The 27,021-nt window shown below is 37.5% G+C and overlaps 1 protein-coding gene across 1 annotated transcript; it reads left to right on the top strand.

The window, feature by feature from the left end:
• Nucleotides 1–3,689: 3,689 nt before the first annotated feature.
• Nucleotides 3,690–5,033, top strand: LOC131060496 ((S)-canadine synthase CYP719A21-like). The gene has a single exon (XM_057993737.2). It carries the CDS (start codon nucleotides 3,690–3,692, stop codon nucleotides 5,031–5,033), a length of 1,344 nt encoding a protein of 447 aa, XP_057849720.2.
• Nucleotides 5,034–27,021: the final 21,988 nt, after the last annotated feature.

Here is a 27,021-nt window from a genome sequence, read left to right as displayed (position 1 = left end):
CGGCGGGCATACAGCGTTCTCGTCAATGAAATGTTCTGGAGTCATCGCATTTCCGACTGAAACCACACAAACATCCGACAAGGATGTCGTACGTGCGACGACACTTCGTAGTTGTACGATCGTTGATGCCTCCAAATGGACCGATGACACAAGCTTTGGACAAACAGCATCACCATCGGTGCGGAGTTCCAAATTGTCGTCGGCTTTGCGACGAAATCTAATAAAGCGTCCGACGGGGATGCTATATGTACGACGACCTTTTTGACTGGAAGAGTGATCATGCCCACCATCAGCACAGTCCATGGGATTGTCGTATTTCTGACAGTCATGGCACCGTTGACAAATACGACGACGAGTTTTTGACGGCTACTTTTGTCGGCACTCCGATAAAAATTAGTCGCAAATCCGACAATCGGCCATCAGAAATTAGCTCCAAATGTACTAGTGTTAATTGTCTTCTCCCGTGACTTAGTCATTATCATATCATTTTATTTGTTCCTTCATATCCATATCAATTATGATCGTTGTATTATCTAGTATCATTTGTTGTCATTATCTATCATTCTTATCGTATTAACTTTGATCGTCTATCTTCTTAATAATAAGTTTACAATCTGTAATTAAATTTTGTATATCCAAATGTCTTAAATTGGGGACATTACATAGATTTTAAACATTTCTTTTTGTTCTCTCCCCATTTGACTTAACAGCTTATAGCTTTTGTTTTGGCTTTTGGGTAGTAATGATGTAGGTTGTGGGTACTAATAGAGGTGCATAAATTGGTCAATTATGGTCCAAAGATTAAACATTAGCAGCTATTGGTACGTGTGAAATATATTAATAGGCTTTTAGTTATTTGTTTTCTGATTTTTTTAAAGTTAATGATTGAGAAATTCAATGTGAAAGAATGAACAGTTTTTGAAACATGAATAGTAACTGGTGCTTTATACAAATCATCCTCTAAGATAAAATTAATATGCACTGCACTGAAATGGTTACCTAAAATCGGAATGAAAATATAGTAAAATTTAATGAATTCTCTATACGAATCAACAGATATATAACAATCAAAAAAGAAAACCAAGAAGTTTTATGATGTAACCTCAGAGACTATGATCTGATGTTGCCAATTCAAAGATTCGTTTTGCCGCCTTCCTCGACCCGAAATGAATGTAAATATTGTAAGTGCTATATCCACTTTGTTCTGCAAGAAAACTCTTGTGGTGTCTACTTTGCCGTCCGCCGATTCTCTTCTCTTGTGGTTTACATTGACGGTAAGATTGTCTTTATCATGGAGGGAAACGTCTAGTGAGCCATTGGGAGAATCGCTCCCTATGATTCTTAATTGGTCTTAATATATGATTTCTTCATTAAAAAGCAAATAAGAAAATATCATGGTGTCCTAGAGCTTCAACCTACGGATTCAGGATTCTTAATTAATCCTCTTGTTCTTTGTTCTCGACGGCTGCATTCCATTTTGTCTCTAGTCATGATGTGTTGTAGAAAGAATCGAATTATGTATGTATATCATAGAGCATTTGAATGATTCAAGATTATGTTTTTGTACTATTCGTACGATTTTTTGTTGGATAGAACACTAACTGTAACATTTGATTTGAATGGTAATGTTATCAAACAAACTCTTTTAACGTAGTCTACCTCTTTGCAATCTTTGCGTGATATGTTCTATTTTAGTATTAGATAACCCCAACTATGGGGTGCCTTTTATCTGTTCAATTAATTTTACTATCAAACAAAGAAACCATATAAAACAGATAGCCACCATTGAACTTCTATTTATCAAAGATATCTATTTAATATACATCAACAAAGTAGATAGTTTCTCTTATGTTTTGTTGAATTTTTCTAATCTTATATGCCATGGTTTTTCCAAGACTTTCTTCCCATTACTAGGCATTGTGATATTTCGATTTTTCTAACTTCTCATTTTTCAAAGTCAACCTTCATTTTGAATGTGTTTACCTTCTTTTCTCAAAACAATTCCAATTGCATTGCGACTAGCACTACAATTTACGTGAAACATCTTGTTGACATCTGGAAGTGCCAAAATAAATTTCTATATAACTATCCTCCTCAACATTTCAAAACTTTTTTTACCCCTATAGTTCATTTAAACTCTTTTCTATCCCCTCTAATTGTTTTAGCTAGGGATGTACCAAATACTACTGAAACATTTGATAAAAATTTTCTATAAAAACTTCCTAAACCATTAAAATATCGCACCTTAATAGCACTCCTTGGTGTAGGCCATTCAATGTTATCTTTCACCTTCTCTGGGTCCATCCTTAGACTATATATTGAGACAACAAATCTTAGGTACACCAACTTTCTCGTCACAAAGTTACACTTTTTTAGGTTAATCAATAGTTTCTCTTCCTTTAAATTTTCAAAGACTCCCTCAATATGCATCAAATGCTCTTCCAATGTTTTACTGAAATTAATAATATCATCTAAGTAAGTGGTAATGAATTTTCCCAAAAAATCTTTTAGTGCCTAGTTCAAGTTCATGCGCCTCATGAATGTACCGAGTGCATTGATTAGCATAAAATGCATGAGTAAGTATTCATACAGGTCATCCTTTCTTTTGAAATTTGTTTTCCATTCACTCCCTTCTAATATAGATATGGTAATATTCACTTTTCAAGTCAATATTTATGACGTAATAAAATCCACTAAAATCACCTATACACATTTTCCATTATCCATCCTTCTTTGGTGCTACTAGTATAACCTTAATACACATAGACTAAGGCAATCTCTGATGAAACATTTCTTCAACAACTCTTGTACTCTTCTCTTCAACTCTTCATTGTGTGTAGGAGTCATTCTATGGGCTACCTTATTTGGTAAACTAGCCCTTGGTATCGATTCCATCTAATTATAATAAAGTAGTCTAATCCAAATTGTGTGAATCCATTTTGACATGATTATTCTATCCTTAATAGTTATGCACCTTTTATATCTACGTGAAAATTTTGTCATGGAGATATCTATACAATAAAAGCATTGGTTGTAATAAGGAATGACGATACAAAGTACACTAAAACATAGCCTATTTCTAATAGACATGATCCTTTTAAAATACATCTTTAAGAAGTTGATAGTTGGGTAACAAATATTTTTTTTTTTTAAATGTAAGATTTATAGTGAAGACATACTAGATCAATACAAAAGCACAAAGACATACTAGTTACTAAGAACTATTTAACTTCACCAAAAGATCAAAGACCCATTGATATTTTTAAAAAAATAACGAAACCCATACCAATGTCGAAACCCACAAGAGTCGTATTTAATAAAAAAGTATAATACTATTCAACACCTAACTTGGCGCAGCATTGGGACATCTGAGCCGTATTTATATGTCTCATCCAGGTACTAATTGGAAGACAATCGTGGCTCTCTATGTAATCCATTCATTTCTGATGGATCAAACGCTTCCTTTTGTGAATGATCTTCCGGCATTCCATTTCCTTCATACCCCCACTCTACAAGGGGCTCTTATTTTCCTTTTCGCAGCTTCACTAATTTCCACATTTTTTTCCCTAGCCTTTCTGTTGCCATCAACTAAGCAGAAGAAATGTCCTCCATCTCCACCAAGGCTGCCATTGCTGGGCAATTTGCATCATCTGAACAAGGGTGAAAATCTTCTTTCCACCTTGACAGAGATGGGCAAAATATATGGTCCGATCATGACAGTTTGGATGGGTCCATTGCCAGTTATAGTCCTCACCGGCCAAGCTCCAATCTGGGAGGCCCTGGTTAATCAGGCCGTCAATTTTTCTGGTCGGCACTTATTCTACTCTAGGCAATTCATTACTGCCTCTTACAGGACTATATTTAGTTCTCCCTACAACGAGCATTGGATTAAGCTCAGAAAGCTTCTGCACAACAATGTTCTCAGTCCAGCCCATGTTGAACTTCAGAGCTCCTCTCACCAGGCAAGTGTGAATAAACTCATCGACAACTTAGAAAAGGAGATGGAAGAGAACAATGGCGTAGTGAGGCCCCTTCATGCCTTGAAAATGATGGCAATGAGTTTTATTGCCCCCTTATGCTTTGGCTTAGACTTTCAAGACGATAACTTCTTGTCCAAGCTGGAAGAATTCATAGCTGAAGATATTAGCCTGACTAAAAGAGAAGATACATTTCTGGATTTATTTCCTCTTAGTCGCTTCTTTGTTCCTTCATCAATCAGAACTGAAAGGAAATGGAAGTCTCTGCGAGATGATATTCTGCATCTACTGTTGCCTTTTATCCGGTTTGCTCGCAGTTATAGAGAATGCTTTAAGCGGTCTGCTCCCAGCAGTTTCTTGTATTGTTTACTGTCCATTGGAGAAGGGGAGGAGGCCGAACATAAATCAAAGTTATCCGATGAAGAGATAGCTTTCAATTTGCATGAGCTATTCGTTCTCGCAGTAGACAGCACATCCACGGCCATAGAATGGGCTCTGGCTTACCTGATAACCAACCCTCACATCCAAGAGAGGGCTTTTCAAGAAATAAGCCAAGCAGCGCAGGAAGGACAAGGTGGGTTGTTAAGTTTTAAGGATTTGAGGAAGCTTCCATACTTACAAAGTGTGGTGAAGGAAACGGTGAGAAAAGAATCGATTGCCCCATTTGGAATGTTGCACCATACAGAAAACGAATGTAAGGTGATGGACATCACCATACCTGCGAAGTCAGTAGTTCTCTTTAATCTACACAGCGTGTCCAACGATCCTGAGCTTTGGAAAGAGCCCGAGGAGTTCAGGCCTGACAGATTTCTCGACAAGAATGAGTCGGAAAAGGTGAGAATGGCATATCTTCCGTTTGGAGCAGGCAGGCGTGTGTGCGCAGGAATGGACTTGGCCAGCGTGTATGTTCCCATCACTCTTGCCAATTTACTTAAATCATTTGAGTGGGGATGTGCGAAGGAAGGCAGTCTACCTGATCTTAGTCGGGATGTTTCAGGTCTGCTCATGTCCATGAAGTATTCATTGGAAGCTCGAATTACACCTCGTCCATCATGAACAAGATATCAAAAATAACAAACAACATAGGTTGGTTGTTTGAACTTTCCCTTCTTATGTGCATCTCTTTGTATATGTCCTCCATCATTTGTTTGATTTTGAGGTTTTTGAGTCTTAGAATTTGGAATTTGTAATATATTTAATATATCATTCTATTGAGTGTAATTTTATTGTTGAATAATCTAAGTCTCAAAAAATGTGATACTTAAAGGTGAATGGTATTTAGTTAATGTTTAGCATAAGAAAAAAAAAAATCAATCTCTTTTAGACAGGGTTTCTTATTTGAGAGAAATATTATTTCAGTCGGATAAACTTTTATCTTTGTTAGATTTATAATTTATCTTTACCATTAAAAAAAAAATTAGAGTCTTTTAGACAAGGTTCTCTCCTTGAGTGAAATATTCTTTAAGTTGGGTAAATTTTCATCTTTGCTATATTTATAACTATGCTTTAGTTGTTTGCATAGCAATATACCTTTTCAGCAAGGCAAGCTATCCTCCTAAGTGAATTTACATTGTAGGATTTCTATTTTAATTTTGAAGTCTTTAGAGTATTACTCTTCTTTATGATGATTATATAAATGGTAGCATTGTCGTTTCAATTGAAAGTATTCCTACAATTACAAGAATTAACCAATCTAAGGAAATATTTTTTCTCATTTTTTTCATCATAATAATTGAATTTTTTCACTTGACTTGAGTTGAATATCATCATTTAACTAGATTGGATATTAATAATAAGTGGGGGATTTAAATAAATAAATTAGATTTATTTATTTGCAAAGATCAATTTAATTAAATGTAAATTTAATTAAAAAGGGAGAAAGGGGAATTAATTAAATCAAATGATTTTATTTAATTAAAGGGTTAGAAAAGGCTTAGGTGAACTTAATTAAATAAATTGAGTAACTTATTTAATTAAATAGATGAATGCGGAGAAAATAGAATTTCATTAAATAGAGGAATGAGGTTTAAAATGAATATTAAATATTCATTTAGGAAAGTGGTTAGATTTATAAGTCTACATTTGGCCCCTCTTTGAAGGTGCGCGCACATGTTGATTCAAAAAATATTTGCCAGCTATGCTATCAAAGTTTGATCGATATGATGTTGTGTGTCGAAATGTCGATATGATGCCCTAGATATGAAGAATTGATTTGATATAAAAATTTGATATGAGAATGATGTCAATATGAGACTGATATGAAATTGATGTCGAGATTTAATATGATAATACCCCCTCGGTAGATCATTTGTGCACAAAAGGCATGAATGATCTCTTGAAAGAAGAGTGGATAGTGACGACATACGTGGGTTTGATAAGGTTGATTAGATTGATTGTATTGAAATTAAGATTGATTAGATTGAGATCAAGTCTGGTTTTGGGTATGACACCTCCCATAAAGACAATGATGATCAAAACGTCTGGTTTCAAGAATGACACCGCCTGTATAAGACAAATATAATCGAAGCATCTAGTTTCAGGAATGATACCACCTATATAAGAAAAAGATGATCAAAGCATCTGGTTTCAGGAATGATATATCCTATATAAGACCAGATCAAAACGTCTGTTTTGAGGAACGATATATCTTGTATATGAGCTGATCAAAACGTCTAGTTTTGAGAATGATATATCCTATATAAGAGAATCAAAATGTCTTGTTTTAGGAATGATATATCTAGTATAAGACTTGATAGATGATAGTTGGATGAATGATGAAGATATGAAACTGAAGAAAGATTCCATGATGATGCGATAGATATGCATGCGAGGGATGCAATGATGAATGTGACTAGATGATGATAATGAGATGCATGAGAATGTGATGATGTATAGCATTGATGAATTTGATTTATGAGATGATAATGTTGTGAGATGTTCACGATAATGATAATGATAATGAAATGATACTAATGCAAGATTAAAATGATATGCAACCTAATAAAAGATTAAGATGATAATGATGTGCAACGAATGCAAAGCTTAATATGCATTCTCGTTCTCAATGTTGCCATTTGTTTTGATCAAAGTGTCGATGCTTCCTTTCTTTTCATAATTGAGCCTTTTGATATGTTGGAAGTTTATAAAAGAATAATGGTATAATTGAACAATAATGACCTAAGTAAAACTTATTTGGATATTTTGATATTGCAAGATGACACAAGCGTCTATGTATGATTAAACCTAGACAACTTGAGTGTTGCTTATGTAAAATAGACAAGAGTTAACCATTTGTATGTGCAAAGCAGAAAAATGTCTTCAATGATATGTTTCCAATCATGTGTCGAGACAATATTTGCACCTTACAAATGATTGCCTCACAAACAAAAAACTAAAAGGAAGTATCAGATTCCTTTGTTGCTTTCTCTAGCTCGATGCATCCTCGAGTAGCTCAGGAGATCTAATGATTCAAAAATCAAAGATACAAAATAGTCAAAAATTCATGCTAGATGTATAGAAATTATAATTCAAAAAATCATCCATCTTGTGTATGTTAAAGTTGTAGTTGGATAATGGTCTTGTTTTCTAGCCTGATGAGAAGTTGTTGACATTTGTTTCCTTAGTGTCCTGGGATCCTTATTGTTTTGTTGGAAGAATGCTTAAAGTGAGAGGAATGTTGCCACTAGTCATAGATATTTATCGATCTAGATATATACATGTTTATCACTAAGCCTTGGTGGATATGAGGTGGAGAACTGTTTCTTAGATAATCAAGGATAGTGACTACGCTAAGTATGTTTGGGATAATGTTGCATGAATAAGTGTTGGGTGATTGCCATTAGTTGAGACTTTGATGGATCAAATGATATGATTAATGATAGATAGAGGAGTCATTCTCTCACAAATAGCACGTGTTGTCAGGTTTTCACTACTTGGTTTTGTTGCACTCTTTTGTTTTGTTGATTTTTTTGTATTTTTTTTATGTTTTGATTTTTTTTTTGTATTTTTTTTCTTTTCCCATGCATCAGACGACTCGACTATAGAATTTCTTCAAATAGATGTTGTTGGTTGGTTTGTTGAGCATGTCCTATTTTGAATTGTTCATTGGTAGGCGCTTGATCCGTAGGCTCATGTGATGATAAAAGAACCCAACCAGTTAGGTTCAAACTTCCCCTTCTTTTCTTGATCTTGTTGATTTTTGGGATTTATTTGAGGACAAGATCACCAATTTTGAAATCCCTTGGGATGACTTTGTGATTGTAGCTCGGGCACATTTGTTGTTGATATGCTTTGAGATGGTTATAGGCATATTGGTGTTTTTCATCAAGGAGGTCTAGTTCATGCAACCTATTGACTCGATATTGCTCATCTGGTATGAGGCCCTTTAATGATACTCTAAGAGATGGAATTTCTACCTCAAGAGGTATAATTGCTTATGATCCATAGACCAATTAATATTGTGTAGTCTCATGTAGGTGTTTGAATGCAAGTCCTATATGCCCAGAGTTCCAGATTGAGTTGTACATGCCAATCCTTACTCACATCATTTACTGTTTTCTTGAGGATTTTTCAGTATTGTTTTATTTGATGCCTCATTTTGACCATTCGCCTATGGGTAGTAAGGTGTAGAGAAGCGATGTTGGATTTTGAATCTGTTAGAGTAATCAGGTCTTTACTTGATTGATTAAACAACAATTGTTTAATTAATTAAGTTCCCTTTTATCTCTTTTACACTTAAGCTAACATTAGGTACATAATAATTAATTTTTTTATTAATTATTATGTGCAAGCCTAGGGTTTTCCCTTTTAGGATTTCTTGACCTATTAGAGGTTAGATTCTTTTCTTTGTATTATTATCACATTACACGTTTATGTGAATACAGAGCTCTGATCCTTTTTGAGAATTTTTTTGTGTATTTGGTTTTTCTCTGTTGCTTCCTTGCTTCTCCTTGTAACATGGTTATTTTAGCTTGCAGAGATCATTTGGGATTTTGTAGTGTTGTATTTCTCAACTCTCACATGGTATCAAAGCTTCAGATTTGCAACTACCTGTTCTTGTTTTGATTTTTTGCATTTGAAGCAGATTTGGGGTTTTTCAGAAGTGTTTTTGTGCACTTAGGGATAGACATTTTTTCTAAGCACTTTCGTCCTAAACGGAACTCACCATCATGCTCACAAATCCCAAAAACCCCTATGGTTATATAAAACATGACCAATTTCGACACCTGAACCTTTGGGGGTATATTTTTCTTGTGTACCAGGCCGTACGGCCCAAGCACATAGTTTGAGAAAAAAAATTCACTTTTTTTTGCATTTTTATTTTATGCAGGAAAAAATTTGATTTTTTTAAAAAAAATGAAAAAAATGAAAAAAACAATATTTAAAAATCGGCAAAGTGTTTTTTTTTTTAAATCAATTTTTTTTGGGTCCCTACTGGTCTAACAGTCTGGCCATAGGCCCTGTCAGCATAGGACTTGCTGGCCCCTACCGACCCCTGTCGGCCACCAGCCACCTTGCCCACTGGCCAACCGCCCACCACCGCCACCCACCACTGCAACCTCGCTCCACCTCTCCACCATCAGAGTGTTGCTGAAGCACCACCTCTGCCCAACCTTGTGACCAATCAGCCACCGTTACTCCTCTTTGTTGCCTTTGAAGTGGGGGTTGGTTTTTTCATCATATCTTGAGAATACAAAGTCTTTTTTTCAAAAACGAATAGGCATCAGAAAGTTGGTTCTGAGACAGACCTCGCGGTATTAGAATTTATTTCCAATTTTGTTGTTTGACTGTATGTTTTTCCAGTCAAAGTGGGGTCTTTTTTCTACACTTTTGGGGTCATAGAATGGGCAAACTAGCTCCATATTTTGAAAATGAATAGGTGTTGGAAAGCTCTCATCATGCTCTATTTAGATACATGATCTTGTTTCTCAGATATTTCATCAAGTATATGAGATTTTAGTTTAAAGGTTTTTTGCTTATGCACTACTTCCTTCTCATCAATATGTACTAGGGTTTGGGTTTATTTCTTGTGGGGGGGTGTTTTTTTCTCACTTTCTGTCATTTATATTAGAAAAATAGAACATCGAAACTCTCAAAATAAACAACCCCTTCTACATCTTCTCTCTATTCTAAAAGATCACATAATAAAAAAAACCAAAAGAAGGTATACGTGTAGAGTTCCATGGCAGATTCTTCAGTTGAGTTTTTGACATCACACAACTATCACACATGGAAGCCTCACATCACATGACTTCTCAAAGCTTGAGGGTTGTGGTCTTGTTTGGATGAGGTTCAGCCTCTATTCCAACATCCTTATAAGCTTCTTCAACATAGAAACAAGATGGATGAGGCCATAGGTTTTCTCTCTTTACATGTTTCTAAAAGTTTTTTGTTTCACCTTGATGAGTTGGTCACTCCTCGTGCTATGTGGTTGAAGTTTGAGACTCTCTTTAGGAGAGTTAATAAGATCTAGGCATTATAGATTGAGGAAGAGTTGGTTTCTTTGTCACCTGATTCCTTTCCCAACATTGACGATTTTTTGAACAAATTCAAGACTACCAGATTTGTTCTCCAGGGGTGTGGAAAGACCAAGACAGACACAGAGTACATTCACTTGATCCTTTTGAAGCTTCAGGATCATTTTCATTTTTTTTGCCTCTTCTTTCTACTCCACCATGGATGGCTTGGGTTCTCCTTTCACCATCCCTACCTTTGACGTGTTTTGTGAACGTTTGTCTCATGAGAAGTCTCCACTTTCTCAGCTGGACATGCTCTGAGGGTCCAAGAACAAAGCATTGGTTGCTCAATCCTCTAAGAAGAAGCAAAAGAAGAAACCGTAGTCGAAGAAGAATTTTGTAGGTAGTGAGCATTCCTCCAAGCCACCTCCTAAGTCTAATTCTAAACTTCCATTTCCTCCAAAACAAGGGAAATTTTTGCAGTCTGGTGAGTCTTCCTCCAAGACTAAGAAGAAATCAAGAGATACTTGCATTTTTTGTGGCAAGGAAGGACATCCAGTTTCCAGGTTTTGTAAATGATTAGACACTTTAGAGGAAGCCATGGAGCAACATCACATCTCATCACCTCAGGCGTCTTCTCCTTCCACAGGGAAAGGTCATGGTCTCACTGCTCGAGCTTTTCCCTATGGGTCCACTTGGATTTTAGATTCAGGCGCTTATCACCATATGAATCACACTCAACCGTTGGTTACTTCTCTTTCCTCTTTTGGTACTTCATAGATTGCAATGGGTGACTCAGTTTAACTTTCAGTCTTGGGTTTCGGTTTTGTCTCTTTGGATGGGGGTAATCTATAGGATGTTCTGGTTGTTCCTGACATCTCGATGAACCTCTTATCCATTTATTAGATTTGCCATTCTATCTTTGGTAAGACAGTTGAGTTCTCACCACATGATGTGGTTGTTCGGGACCTCCATGACTCTGATTTGGTTGTGGCTACTAGGACTATGGATATAGCATCTCATCTTTATAGATTTGATGGATTTGAGCCTCTATAGCTATAGGTTCTTCTCTTATAGTACATGAAGATTCAGTGAGTAAGCTTTGGCATGAGCGCTTAGGCCATGTCAATTATAGATATCTTCAACAGATGAGTACACATGCACTTGTTCTTGGGCTCCTATAGATTTTATGCACTGATGGTATTCATCATGGTTGTGTTCTTGGCAAGCATCACAGGGATCCCTTTCCAAAGGGAAGAGCCCCTTGTGCTTTGGCACCTTTGGAGTTGATTCACAGTGACCTCATGTCATTCCCTACTCCTTTTTTGGGGGCCAAGTATGTACTCACTTTTATTGATAGCTTCTCCAAATGCACATGCATGTACTTTCTTAAGTACAAGTCTGATGTCTTTGATTCATTTTGAATCTTCAACACATTTGTAGAGAAGTAGTTTCATTGTTCTATTCGGTGGATATGTACAGATAAGGGGGGGAGTATGTGAATCAGGCTTTCAGAGATATGGTTTGTAGCATCATTTTACTATTCCCTACACCCCTCAGTAGAATGGTGTTGCTGAGCGAAAGAACAAAACTTTAAGGGAGATGGCGAATTGTATGATTTAGTTTAAAGTCCATGGATTTGTCTTTTTGGGTTGAGGCAGTCAATTGTGCCAACTACATTTAGAATTAGATGCCTCACAAGGTGATTCAACATATGACTACTGAGGAGAGCAGGTCTCATGAAAAGCCCGATGTTTCTTTTTTCTGAGTATTTGGTAGTGAGGCATGGGTATTTATTCCTAATGCTCAAAGGAAAGCAATGGAGAAGAAGAGTCAACCCCTCATTTTTGTTGGCTACTGTGAGGATGTTAAGGAACTACATGTTGTTTGATTCAAATTCCAAAGAGGTCCTATTTTGACCTGATGTTCAGTTTGATGAGCACCTTCCCACAGTGGATACCCTGTCTCCAGTGTCTAATCCTCTTCCTACTCCTCCCACTGCATCTCTTCAAGATTACTTTGAGGATGATATTGATGATGTTGTTGATGATCCACCATCCCCACCTCCACCTGCTCCACCTTAGATGCCCAAGTGGGCTCGCTTTACTCTTGAGGTGACAAGATCTATGGTCGGTGATCCTTCCGATACTCGTTGTACCCACTCTCATACTGTGGGTTCTAGTCTTTCTAGTCATGCCATTTCAGATGATCCTTAGTGTATACACCTAAAAATGGTCGAAAGATAATTAATTAAATAAGAAAGTATTTAATTAACTCCCCTTCCCAATTTAATTGACCTCATTAGCAATTTGATTAAATCCCTTTCATCTACTTATTAATAAATCTAAGGATTTATTTAATAGGTTCATCTCAATAGTTCCCTTTGATTAATTAATCCAAATTGATTAATCCCACCCCATTAAATTCATTTCTTCTAATCTCCCAATTAATTAAAATAAATCAATTTCAGAGTTGGTGAAAGTTAATTAGCCTTTTCCTATTATTTGAATTTTTAAATTCAAATTCCCCACATGGCTCCTAACATCTAACCACCTAACCTAACCATCCCCTAACCTAACCCATTCCACCTAACCATGGGTTTAACTAACCCTATCATATCTTGCACATCCTAAGCTCCTTATCCTAACCTCCTATGGTGTGGATATTCTCCCCTTGAGACACATGGCACTTTGGCCACATGTCTCCTCTCTTGGAGACTTGCCCTCTTATGAGCAAGCCTCCTTGACACTTCTCACCATAGAGATGACAAGTGTCCCTCCCCCCAACCTCTTCTCTAACTTCCTCAATTGTGGCCCTTAATATCTTCAGATCAGATTTGGACCATTGATTCCTGTCACCTTAGCTTTGGCCATGGAATTTGTATAAATACCCCTCATTTTGGAGCAACAAGGATCCCTGGCATCTATATTTTAGCATCATTAATATAGGCAATTTGCATTTAAATTATCTAGTAATTAACTTTTGGATTAATCATAGCATGTTAATCTAGTATCTTAAATCATGCATTTCATATCATCTCCATAGTCAATCATGATCAAATAGCTACTCAACTCTTTATTTGCCACTTTGAAGGTCATTGCTTCGCTAAGTAACCATCAATCCAACACCTTAAAGGTCCTTAAGAGTAGAGGAAAATGGGACATTTCAAGGAAGGCTTATGGTTTGCATTTTTAATCTAGTTTTCAATTAAGCTTTTCAATTACATTTTTATTGTCTCATTATATGTGTATGCTTTCTTATATACAACATCTTTAGCATCACATGAATTGGCGCCCACCGTGGGGCCTAGCCCCTTTGATCTTTAACAAGTTTTCTTGCAGGAAATTTCATTGATATGTTGATTAGTTGTTTCAGAGTGCAGATTAGCTCTCTTGGGCTCCCGAATCGTGTTATTGGTCTCTATTGTGGTGTTCTGGTATGTCAAATGGCATTTTTGGGAGACTTCTCAACTCTGTTTTCATATTTTTTTGTACTTTAGTCTTTCAGTCTCTACTTTAACATTTTTGGTATGAATTGTGGCATTTATGGCACCTTTGTCAACGTTTTCAGTCTGTTTGACAACATTTTTGGTGTGCATAACAACATTTCTAGTGTGCAGAGTAGCGTTTCTGGTGTGCAGAGCAACATTTCTTGTGTGTTGAACAACATTTTTTGTGTGTAGAATAACATTTCTGGTGTGCAAAACAATGTTTCTTTTGTGCAGGGAAGTGTTCTTGGCACATATGATGCTGTTCTTGGTTAATTTGATGGCGTTTTTTTTTTTTATTGATTTTTGCAAATATTGTATGTTGCATTCCTCATTTATGCTTCTAGACTGTCATTTTCTCAAACCTAATTTGTAGATTATTGGTTTTGCAGGTACTTATTTCACTGTGAAAGACTGGAGTCATAAACCAATTTGCTGTCAAAAAATACAATATAAACTACTAACTTTGTTTTTATAAATTAGGCACACAGACTAATTACAATGGAAATGAACAAACATGTCTTATGTGTTTTGATGAAAGGTGAGTATGCTCTCACGTTTATTAGGTGATCAAAAAGATAGACTCATCTTTTTCTTTCAATAGTGCATGTCTTTAGCAGGCGTGCCCTCCCGAGAAGCTAATAACTCGTAGCCATTAAGGTCAGTGAGAGGGGAATGACCTAAGTTGGAATGGCTAACACCAAGTACTCCAACCCACTATAACATAAATGTGATTTCATGAAAATCAATTCAATGACAGTGCTCGAGAATAGCTCTCCTTCGTACCTTTGGGTATATCAAACCTTGGTTTTCAAGGCTGGGAGACCTCTTAATTGAGTTTATACCTTGATGCGCCGAATCGATCCCATAGTAGTTCCAATTAAATTAGAAGCTACCTAGTTTACCTTTGAACATTATTAAACCTCACAAAAAATTTAGAACACATATATGCCCATTTTAACTAGAGTGCAAAGACGTAAGATCATTGAAATAGAAATTGAAACATTTGATATAGCTGAAGAGCATAGAAACATGGAATACCAAAGAAAAATACAAGAAGAAAACATAACAGGTCAACATATCAAAGAAATCAAACAAGTCCAAAATCAAAATCCAACTATGTCAAAACCTCACAAGGATTCAAATGCATCTCCAAAGAAAGGTGGTTCTTTTATGCAACTCTTAAAGAGATCCCTAAAGGATTTTGATGAGAAAGATCACAATCATGCACCTATGTGTAGGAATGGCTCATCCCCCCATAAGAAAATTGACTCTCCAAAGGCATCTATTCCTACCTCTTACAAACTTGCAAGAACTTTCCATAGCATCCTCACCAAACAATACACCCAAGGATAAACTTCCCCAAGGGATATCCATAATGGCCATCAAACCTATTTCAGAGGATCATATTCAAAGCCCATCCCCTCCATATCTAAGCATTGATTCCTTTCAACATCCTCATAACTCTCCTCTGCAAATTGAAGTCCTCAGTCATAGAACGCTTGTTAAATGTGTCCTAATAGAAGGGAGAGTTGGATTAAGCATTTTCTCATTGAGTCTTGTCTGTGCTCTAGGTTATTCAGAAGATGTTGTCGATCCCTAGAAAAAGATAAAATTCAAAGCATATGATGAAGAAGAGCATTCCTCTAAAGGAATTGTAATATTAACCCTCAAAGTAGGACCTTTGCAGAAAGAGACAACATGCCATGTTCTCGACTTGGATTTATCATACAACATACTCTTGGGAAGACCATGGATACATGACATACAAGCTATTACATCAACATGTCATCAATGCTTGAAATTTACCTACAATGGGTAGGAAATCATGATCTCAGCAGACTCAAATCCATTGCAGTGTTGTAATAATCTAAAATTGGCTCCAAAGGTTATTGTTTCATATAATAGAGAGGCAAAATCTTCAAACACATAATCCAAAGAACAATCATTTTCATCAATTTTGTCAAGCATGGAAAAACAAATACACCTAAGAGATCAAGGGACCAGAGAATATTTTCTATCATGGAAAAACAAACCAGAGTAACTTGAAATTGAAAGGGAAGAAGCAGATGTAGATGTTGATCTAGTTCATGCATATGCAGAACAAATATTAGGAACTAGCCCACTTGAATTAGGATCACAGTCGGTTGACTTGGACTTAATCGAGGACAATCAAGAGCTACTTGTGCGAGGTCATTTTGATAAGAGTATCGTTCTAGACATAGAAATGCATATTGAAAGCTCTGGCATCTCTATCATGACTCCTAACATGTTTGAAACAATTCAACTTGAGGATCCTTTACCCTTAATCCATCCTAAACCTATGGACTGGGAAAATCAAAGACATTCTGCCATTGATACCTTTCCTAATGACCATTCCATATCCTTATATCTTAATGAAATTGAACCCACAACAACATTCACTAGGAATATTGCTAATGTATCTTCAAGTCAAGTGGGTGCCAAATCTCCTAGTGGCAAAAATGAAAATAAAGAAAACAATATTAGGTCTAATGCTGAAAACCATTTATTAGCAACATTAGACCAAGAAAAAAGTAAAAAGAAAGGACCCATCTAACATGAAAACCTCCTTGAGGTGCCAGAAGATGGGAGATTAGACACTTTACCTGAAAACTATCAAGAAAAGTCATCTATCCTGATAGAACCAATAGAGGCAGTTAACATTGGCACGACTAATCTATATCCAACAACTTCTCTATTAGAACTAGCAAGGCAAAAATATTTGGAACTCTTCAAAAGGAGGAAAATCAAAAGATGGTCATATGCAGATATTCTGGGGTTGGATCCAGATCTTATAATACATAACCCGAATATCAGTCTAGCAGTAGGTGTTGGGAAAAATGGTGTCTCAACCTTGCATTTATGTGAGGTTACTATTTATAGTAAGTTTTCATTTGAGCACGAAATGGTGCGAAACTCTCCCTGAAGCTTCTGGTTGGTTAGATAAGCATTTCGGTAAAGTTGCGTCGCAAGGTCACAGCTAGTTTTGAAGATATTAAAGTTTTCGTCTTGGAGGGGTGCAATAAAATGTTTAAACTTAATTTTGGGGACTTTAGAGGCTCCGAAATGCCCTGAAAAGTGGCCGTAACCGGCAAAGCCGGTTACAAGGTGATAGAGCACTTCGCGAGCTTTCCGGCGCTTCAAACGGTTCGTCAATCGGACACCCGGTTCTCAAGTTATGGCCTCCGGAAGTTTGTACTCCTGAAATAGGAAAAATAATTTGTATCGGATACATAAATGAGCTGTAAAAGGGAGCGACACGTGTTGATGTGTGCTTTAACATGTCATAGAAGGGAGATAAGGTCGGCTACACCTTATTGGGTGGTTTTAGCCCATGGTTTTGTAATATCGTTTGATGGTTTCTTGTATTGTATCTCCTATTTATGAGGTGTGTGAGATAGAGGTTGTGTGGAAGAGTCTTATGGCTATTGAGTTACCTCTGAATCTCTGATTAGTCCTACTCCTGCGAAGAGCTTGCTCTGCAAGTATTTTGTAATCTGTTTTTGATTGCTGAATAAAATATTGAGCTGCTTTTGGAGGGTGGGGTTTTTCTCCCGAAAGGGTTTTCCCCACGTAAATCATTGTGTTGTGGTATGAATGTTATTATATCTATTTCTATTTTCTGTAACTGTTGTAATGATCTGAAAAAGTTTTGCATTACCCTCCTCTCAAGGTTAGTGTAGGAAGTTGTTTCCGCTACTTAACTTCCTTACAAGTGGTATCAGAGCCTGATCACCTTTGGTTTCAATTGTGGGCAGTTGGGTTTTTTGAACTAATCCAGATTTGAGTGGGAGCTTGTGCAGAAGACACTTTTTGATCTTGTTGCAGGAATATTCAGATGGCGAGTTCGTCAGGGAGAATAGAGGTGGAGAAATTTAATGGAAGTAATTTTGAGATGTGGAAGCTGAAGATGGAAGATCTGCTAATAGATCGAGATCTTTGGGATGCTGTTGATGCGAATGTCCAAAGACCCTCAGATCCTACTGCAGCAGCTCAGTATGATGTTATGGATCGAAAAGCCAAGGGTCTAATCAGACTGTGCCTGGCAGACTCTGTTCTAATCAATGTCCATGAAGAGAACTCTGCAAAGAAGCTATGGACTAAGCTTGGTGAGATGTATCAAGTGAAATCTTTATTAAATCAAATTTTCTTAAGAAAGAAATTGTATTCCTTGAAGATGGAAGAGGGTGGACGAATTGCAGACCACCTAGAAGCATTCAATATGATTGTGGCTCAATTAGTATCCGTCGGTGTTAAGATGGACGAGGAGGAGAAATGTTAGATCTTGCTTTGTTCTTTGCCTGATTCGTGGGATTCTCTTGTTATGGCTATCGGTAGTACTTCTGTTGTTTTGAAATCTGAAGACGTGGTGGGTGCCCTACTCGGTGAAGAGATGCGAAGGAAGGTATCCATCAGTTCAAAGGAAGCCCTAACCGTTCATGGAAGACCTAAGGAGAAAGGCAAGAAGAATGAGAAGCGCGGCAAGTCCAAATCCAAAGGGAGATCGAAATCTCCTGGAAAGTCCAAAGTCATTTGCTGGAATTGTGGTAAATCGGGTCACATCCGTAAGGACTGCAAAGAAGAAAAGAAGAAGAAAAAGAAAAAGTTCGATTCTGATTCTGAGTCCGACAAGGAAGATGGTGATGCATTTATTGCGGCTTTGGCGACTCATGCAGGTAATGATGTCTGGCTAATTGACTCAGGTGCATCTTTTCATATGACTTCCAATAGAGATTGGTTTTCTGAATATGAAGGATTTAATGGAGGTAAGGTGTACTTGGGTGATGATTCACCTCTAGACATTGTTGGTCGAGGTAAGGTTAGAATCAGGTTTTCTGATGGTAGAATAAAAGGGATTAATGGTGTGCTGCATATCCCTGGATTAAAACGAAACCTGTTATCTATGAGCAAACTGATAGATGCGGGTGTGCAGGTAGTCTTTTCTGAAACAGGATGTAAGATGATTAAGGGTGCTATGGTAGTTGCTAGAGGTGTCAGGTTTGGCACTTTGTATAAGCTTGAAGCATACACTGTTGAGTGTAATAGCACTTTTGTAAAAAGCAAATCTGCGGATACTTCACTGGAAGATTTGAAGGTTTCACCTTCAGCAGATGGAAATGGTTTTTGGGTACCTAAGGGTGCTCTTTCGTCTGAAGCAAAGTTACCTGTAGAGAAGACTATGTTATGGCACCAGAGACTTGGACACATTGGAGAAAAGGGTCTAAGGACCTTGAAAAATAAAAACCTTGTTGAAGGTTTGAATGACTATAACCTTGACTTTGATTTCTGTGAGCATTGCATTTATGGAAAACAAAACCGCGTTCAGTTTTACTCGAGTTCTCATAAAACTTGTGGTGTTTTGGATCTTATCCATTCTGATGTGTTTGGTCCAGTAGATGTCTCTTCGATTGGAAAATCCACATATTATGTTTCATTTATTGATGATTTTAGTAGAAGGACATGGGTTTATTTTCTAAAGAGAAAATATGAAGTTTTTAGTCGTTTTAAAGAATTTAAAGCAATGGTTGAGTTGCAGACTGGAAAGAAAATAAAATGTTTGAGAACTGATAATGGCGGTGAGTTTTGCTCTAATGATTTTGATAGATTCTGTAAAGACTGTGGAATTAACAGGCAGAAGACAACTCCGTATTCTCCACAGCAGAATGGAGTTGCAGAAAGAATGAACAGGACACTGATGGAAAAGGCTAGGAGTATGTTGAGTGGTGCTAGTCTTGAACAAAAGTTTTGGGCTGAAGCTGTTGCCACTGCTTGCTATCTGATTAACAAGTCTCCTACATCAGCTCTTGTTGATAAAACGCCTATGGAAGCATGGTCAGGTCACAAGCCTTCATTGAGACATCTTAGAGTTTTTGGTTGCGAGGCATATGCACATGTGCCAAAAGAGAAGCGAACAAAGTTGGAGAACAAGGCTGTGAAATGTATCTTCATCGGGTATAGTTATGGTGTGAAAGGATACAAGCTTTGGGACCCTGTTGCACAAAAGGTAATTCACAGTAGAAGTGTTATTTTTAGAGAAATTAAGTCTCCTTCTGTTACATTGCAGCCAGAACAGACTAAAAAGGAAGATGTGATTCAACTTCCTTCTACACCTGAAAGAGTTGAATCAAGACCCCTAGATAGGCAAGAATTTGAGGAGAGCTCGTCTAGCTCTGAATCTTCAGAAGAGGAGGAAGAACCTCCAACTCAGCTTGTTCGAAGGTCTACAAGACATAGACAACCACCTGAAAGGTATTCACCTGATGATTGGAGATGTATTTTTGCTCTGAATACTAGTGTGGATGAACCGAAATCTGTAGAAGAGGCATTAGGTATGAATGATGCAGAATCCTGGAAGATTGCTATGGAGGAAGAAATGGCAGCTTTGAAAAAGAATGATACATGGGATCTTGTATCATTGCCTGAAGGACGAAAACCTGTTGGTTGTAAATGGGTGTTCAAGAAAAAGATTGGTTCAGATGGAAGCATTGAGAAGTATAAAGCAAGGTTGGTTGCAAAAGGCTACTCTCAGGTTGAGGGTGTTGATTACGGTGAGATATTTTCTCCTGTTGCAAAAATGACGTCCATTAGATTTTTGCTTTCTATTGCTACTGCTTATGATTTAGAGGTTGAGCAAATGGATGTGAAAACTGCTTTCCTTCATGGTGATTTGGAGGAAGATATTTATATGACACAGTCGGAGCACTATGTGGTGAAAGGCAAAAGTAATTTGGTCTGTAAATTGAAGAAATCTTTGTATGGCCTCAAACAAAGTCCTAAGATGTGGTACCAGAAATTTGATACATATGTGTTGAGTTTGGGATTTGAACGTTCTAAATCAGATCACTGTGTTTATTATAAATCTTATGGTGATCATTTCTTATTCATTGCATTGTATGTTGATGATATGTTATTCATTGGTAAAGGGAAAGGTATGATTTCAGAACTGAAGTCTCAGCTCGCTGCTAAATTTGAAATGAAAGATCTTGGTGCAACAAAGCACATTCTTGGGATGGAAATTAGAAGAGATAGGGCGAACAGAAAGCTATGGCTAGGCCAGAGTAAGTATGTGAATTCAGTGTTACAGAGGTTCAACATGCAGAATTGTAGACCATTGAGTGTTCCTTTTACAGTTGGAACGAAACTATCTGTTTCAGATTGTCCTACATCCCCATTGGAGATGGAAGACATGAGCAGAGTGCCTTACCAGAGTGCGGTTGGAAGATTGATGTATGCTATGGTCTGTACTAGACCAGACATTGCCCAAGCAGTGGGAGTACTTTCTAGATATATGTCTAATCCTGGTAGAGTTCATTGGGATGCAGTCAAAAGAGTCTTCAGATATTTGAAGGGTACTTCAGAGTATTCTTTGTGTTATCATGGTAATTCAGTTGGAGACATGACTTCCCTTGATATCCATGGTTATGTGGATTCAGATTGGGCAAGTGATATTGATAGCAGAAGATCCACCAGTGCTTATGTGTTTACTTTGTTTGGTGGTGCAATTAGTTGGATGAGTAAGCGACAGGCTGTGGTTGCTTTATCCACTACTGAAGCAGATTATATGGCAGCTACTCATGCTTGTAAAGAGGCCATTTGGCTTAAGAGACTGTGTTCGGATATTGGAATAAAACAAGGTACAGTGACAATTTACTGTGACAGTCAGAGTGCAATTAGCCTAGCTAAGAACCCGACATTTCATGCCCGGACCAAACATATTGATGTTCAGTATCATTTTGTTAGAGATATGGTCGAAGATGGTAGGGTGAAGCTGGTTAAGGTGGAAACTTTGATGAATGTTGCAGATGCTTTAACTAAGGCTGTGAGCACAGAGAAGTTCAGATGGTGTTCAGAGTCTATGGGCCTTATGGCCCCTAGCAATTGATTCATTGTGTTGACATTCCCTTCCGCTCATGCAAGGTGTTCGACAAGTGGGAGATTTGTTGGGAAAAATGGTGTCTCAACCTTGCATTTATGTGAGGTTACTATTTATAGTAAGTTTTCATTTGAGCACGAAATGGTGCGAAACTCTCCCTAAAGCTTCTGGTTGGTTAGATAAGCATTTCGGTAAAGTTGCGTCGCAAGGTCACAGCTAGTTTTGAAGATATTTAAGTTTTCATCTTGGAGGGGTGCAATAAAATGTTTAAACTTAATTTTGGGGACTTTAGAGGCTCCGAAACGCCCTGAAAAGTGGCCGTAACCGGCGAAGCCGGTTACGAGGTGATAGAGCACTTCGCGAGCTTTCCGGCGCTTCAAACGGTTCGTCAATCGGACACCCGGTTCTCAAGTTATGGCCTCCGAAAGTTTGTACTCCTGAAATAGGAAAAATAATTTGTATCGGATACATAAATGAGCTGTAAAAGGGAGCGACACGTGTTGATGTGTGCTTTAACATGTCATAGAAGGGAGATAAGGTCGGCTACACCTTATTGGGTGGTTTTAGCCCATGGTTTTGTAATACCGTTTGATGGTTTCTTGTATTGTATCTCCTATTTATGAGGTGTGTGAGATAGAGGTTGTGTGGAAGAGTCTTATGGCTATTGAGTTGCCTCTGAATCTCTGATTAGTGCTACTCCTGCGAAGAGCTTGCTCTGCAAGTATTTTGTAATCTGTTTTTGATTGCTGAATAAAATATTGAGCTGCTTTTGGAGGGTGGGGTTTTTCTCCCGAAAGGGTTTTCCCCACGTAAATCATTGTGTTGTGGTATGAATGTTATTATATCTATTTCTATTTTCTGTAACTGTTGTAATGATCTGAAAAAGTTTTGCATTACCCTCCTCTCAAGGTTAGTGTAGGAAGTTGTTTCCGCTACTTAACTTCCTTACAGTAGGCATCAATAATGGAACACAACATGGATTAGGAGCAAGAATACTATTCATAATACCACAAGGTCATACAATTCCAAAGCATACAAATTAAGCTTCCCATATACCAACAACACAATAAAATATGAAGCTTTGGTTACAGGTATCAAAATAGCTTTAGAGTGGAACAAATTACAAAGCAATAGGTCTTTGGAGGCTCTCAGCTCGTCATCAATCAAATCAAGGATGATTATCAAACAAAAGATTAAAATATAATTCCCTATAAGAAAGTGGTTGATGATGTCAAGAAATACTTTGTTGAAATAAATTTTCAGCAAATTCCAAGGAATGACAACAAAGATGCAGATGACATGGCAACATTTGCTTCTCTACTTCAAACACATGAAAATTAAGAGCATTATGAATTCCTAGTAGAAGAGTTGTTTTGCCCCGCTCAAAATTGTCCTCATTCCCAAACTATCTGTAACCTTGTTGGGCATGATTCCTCCCGCTATGGCCAAACTTACACATACATGAAAGATAACACCCTACCTCCCAATTTACCAAAGAACCAAAAGAGAAACTTTATTCGTCAATCCTTCCATTTTACCCTTGTCGCGGATACCCTATTTAAATAAGGTCTAGATGGTACTCTTTTAAGATATCTTGAACAAGAAGAATATCAGAAGGTAGGTTACATGAAGTCTATAAGAGCATTTGTGGCACTCATTCATGTTATCTTACCCTTTCGAAAAAACTCATACGCTTGGGCTATTATTGGCCAACTTTGGAAGGAGATTCTTTTCAAACAGCTAGAACATGCAAACAATGTCACATCCATGGTAATTTGATTCATGCACCAGCACAAGAACTCCATGCTTTGACAACATATTGTCCTTTCTACCAATGGGGTCTTGATCTAGTAGGAAAGATAACTCCTTCCTCATCCAATGGTCACAAATTCATCCTTGTAGCTACAGAATATTTCACAAACTGGATTGAGGTAGTACCTCTCATCAATATCATAGGAAAACAAATTGCTGCATTTATCTTGAAATACATCATCTGTCGCTATGGAATACAAATGACCATTATCACTGATAATGGGTGACCATTCAAGAACTAGGATGTACAAGAACTATGTGAAAAATTCAAGATCCAACATAGGTTCTCCAGACCATACTATCCATAGGGGAATGGACAAGCAGAAGAATCAAACAAAACTATTCTAAAAATCCTCAAAAAGATAGTGAACGATACTAGAAAATATTGGCATAAGGTAAGTGCACAAAGATGGTGGTCAAAAAGGGGGGTATAAGTGGACACTTTTTTTCTGAAATAAGGTGAACCTTAACTTGGAGGCAAAATTTAAAAGTCATCCACTCAAGATATGAAGATAATCAAAGAACAAATATTGTATTACTCTGAATTTAGTTTCCAAAATATTTAACTTCTTCAAAATTGGATAAGATTAAGGGGGTCAAACTCTTCGTGCACGAAAAATTGACCCTGATTTTTTCTAAACAACATAACATAGTGTATGATGTGCACATCAAAAAAGCCATAGTTAGATTTAGTATTTTGACAAATCCTTTGGCAGAAAGATAGTTAAGAGTGAGCACTAGAAGATGTGTATTTTTTTGTAATTTTTTGTTGAGTATTCTATTTTTTATGATTTTTCCAATCGAGCACATCCTAAAAATTAGGTCCCCGTTCGTGCACGAAGCATAAGTTGCACTAAACAAATAGAAACTGCAATTTTTTTTTAAAATTGTAAAGAATAAAGTGCACTACAATAATATATAAAGTTTTTTAAATTTGGATAAGTATATCAAAAGTTATTTAAAAAATGGCGCACCTATGTCTGTGAGAACTATGGAGACACTATTAAAAGAAATTCAATAATAATGTTATTGTTGTTCAAATTGAGAAAAAATGATATGGTTAGAAAGCTCAGAAGATGGGTAAAAACATGGTGGAAATTTTATAAATACCCACTTTACGAAGTGTAAACCTACTGATGACAAACTCAATAAACCAAGTTGATAAAATAAAACACATCAAAAATGAGAGAAATGGAGGGAAATCAAGCTTCTAATCTGTAGCTTTTTCATCCAGGCCTATTCCCAAGCCTAAATAGTCAAAAGCATGTACGGGGTACTTATGGCTTAGAAAGCACGTACGGGGTACTTATACTGTAAGCAGCACGTACGCGCTACCTTTACTATAAATAGTGCATACGCACTATTGTATAATATGATATTCTATATATAATATGTGTATATACATATAATATATGTAACATATAATATGTGTATATTATGATATTGTATATATAATATGTTTATATACATATAATATATGTATATATATAATATATTAAACATATATATACTCATGTAAGTGTATTGTCTCCCCCTCTCAAATGCATACAAGGTGCCCCTCTCTCTCTATCTCCCCTTCTCCCTTCCTCCATACTGCATCCCTCTTTCTCTTCTTCTCTCCCTCCGTCCCTCCATACCCCGCTGTGACTTTGTCTGCACTTCTATAGAAGTAAGTGAATTTATTTCTTGTCTGCAACTTCCTCTTTGATTATTATCATGTATCCTCTCCTAAAATAATTGACTAATGGATTTGTGTGTGTGTATTGAATAGGAGGAATAGGGTTTGAAATTGAACCATGGGTGTATTACTATGACAAACAAGGAAACTTGTAGCAATATTCTTCTCGAATGTGTTTTTAATGAGCAGAGTAGATGTGGAAAATAGTGTCAACAAAGCAACATGATGAGTCAAAGTACCTGCAATATGTTTTTCAAAAGAAAACAAAAGGTAGGAAGAGAAAGAGGGAGAGTAACATAGATGATGTCCTATAGAATGATAGTGGTGGGTATGCGAGAGTTCCCATGTTGTTACACAATGCCTATCACCTAAAGAAATTTAAGTTTGTTGTGTGCATGGTAGTGGTAGTATATGATGATCATCACTTGTCAAACAACTTGGAACAGTACATACCCATGAAAGAAATCAAGCGTGTAATTCCTATAGTCACAATCGAGATCAGTCTTATAACCTTGCAAATTTAATACCATCATATGTTTTAGAACTTAGGCAGTACTCTTAGGGTTAGGTCAAGCTCTTGCACTTGCTTTTAAGTGAAGCCTCATTGTTTGTTCTCTTGTAGTCTCATTGTATGATGCTCTATTCATAACTTTAAATTTAATATATCATTTTATTAGCCCACCATATGACCCCTTAGATGTCATTAGAGGTTGTATTGTTTCCTAAGAGGTCATATGGTATCCTGTGACCCCTTAAGACCCCTCCTCTTTCCCTCCCCCTACTCCCCCCCCCTCTCTCTCTCTCTCTCTCTCTCTCTCTCTCTCTCTCCCTCTACCTCTCTCCCTCTCTCTACCTTCCCTCCTCTCTCTCTCTCTCTCTCTCTCTCTCTCTCTCTCTCTCTCTTCCTTTCCCTCCTTCCCTCTCTCCATCTCCCTCCTTCACTCTCTCCCTCTCCCTTCCTCCATATGCCTTCTTCTCTCCCACCCCCCTCTTCTCTCTCTCTCTCCCTCCCTCTACCTCTCTCCCTCTCTCTACCTTCCCTCCCCCCTCTTCTATCCCTCTCTCCCTCCCTATACCTCTCCCTTCCCCCCTCTTCTCTCCTTCTATCCCTCTCTGTCACTCTCCCCTCTCCTCTCCCTCCCTCTCCCTCTCCCTCCCCTCTCTCTCTCTCTCTCTCTCTCTCTCTCTCTCTCTCTCTCTCTCTCTCTCTCTCCCTTCCCCCCTCTCTCCCTCTCTCTCCCTCTCCCTCCTTCCCTCTCTCCCTCTCCCTTCCACCATACCCTTTCTTCTCTCCCACCCCCCCTCTTCTCTCTCTCTCTCTCTCTCTCTCTCTCTCTCTCTCTCTCTCTCTCTCTCTCTCCATACCCCTTCTTCTCTCCCACCCTCCCTCTACCTATCTCCCTCTCTCTCCCTCTCCATTGTTTCCTCTCTCTCTCTCTCTCTCTCTCTCTCTCTCTCTCCCTTCCTCCATACCCCTTCTCCCTCTCTCTCCCTCTCCCTCTCTCTCTCTCTCCCTCCATCCCTTTTCATTCACATCGTTTCTACTACCAATAGCGCATATGGGGTACTGAAACTATTAGTTCACTGCCCTGCCATAACTTTTTTAAGGCAAAGGAGCATGTACGTGGTACTTATTACTCATAAGCATGTACAGGGTACTATTCCCATTATTTGTTACCTTGCAATAAGTTTTTTTTGGCTTAGTAGCCCGTACGCGC

The sequence above is a fragment of the Cryptomeria japonica genome, chromosome 7 (genome assembly GCF_030272615.1).
Source record: "Cryptomeria japonica chromosome 7, Sugi_1.0, whole genome shotgun sequence".
Lineage (NCBI taxonomy): Eukaryota > Viridiplantae > Streptophyta > Pinopsida > Cupressales > Cupressaceae > Cryptomeria > Cryptomeria japonica.
This window is presented reverse-complemented; position numbering and strand designations above follow the sequence as displayed.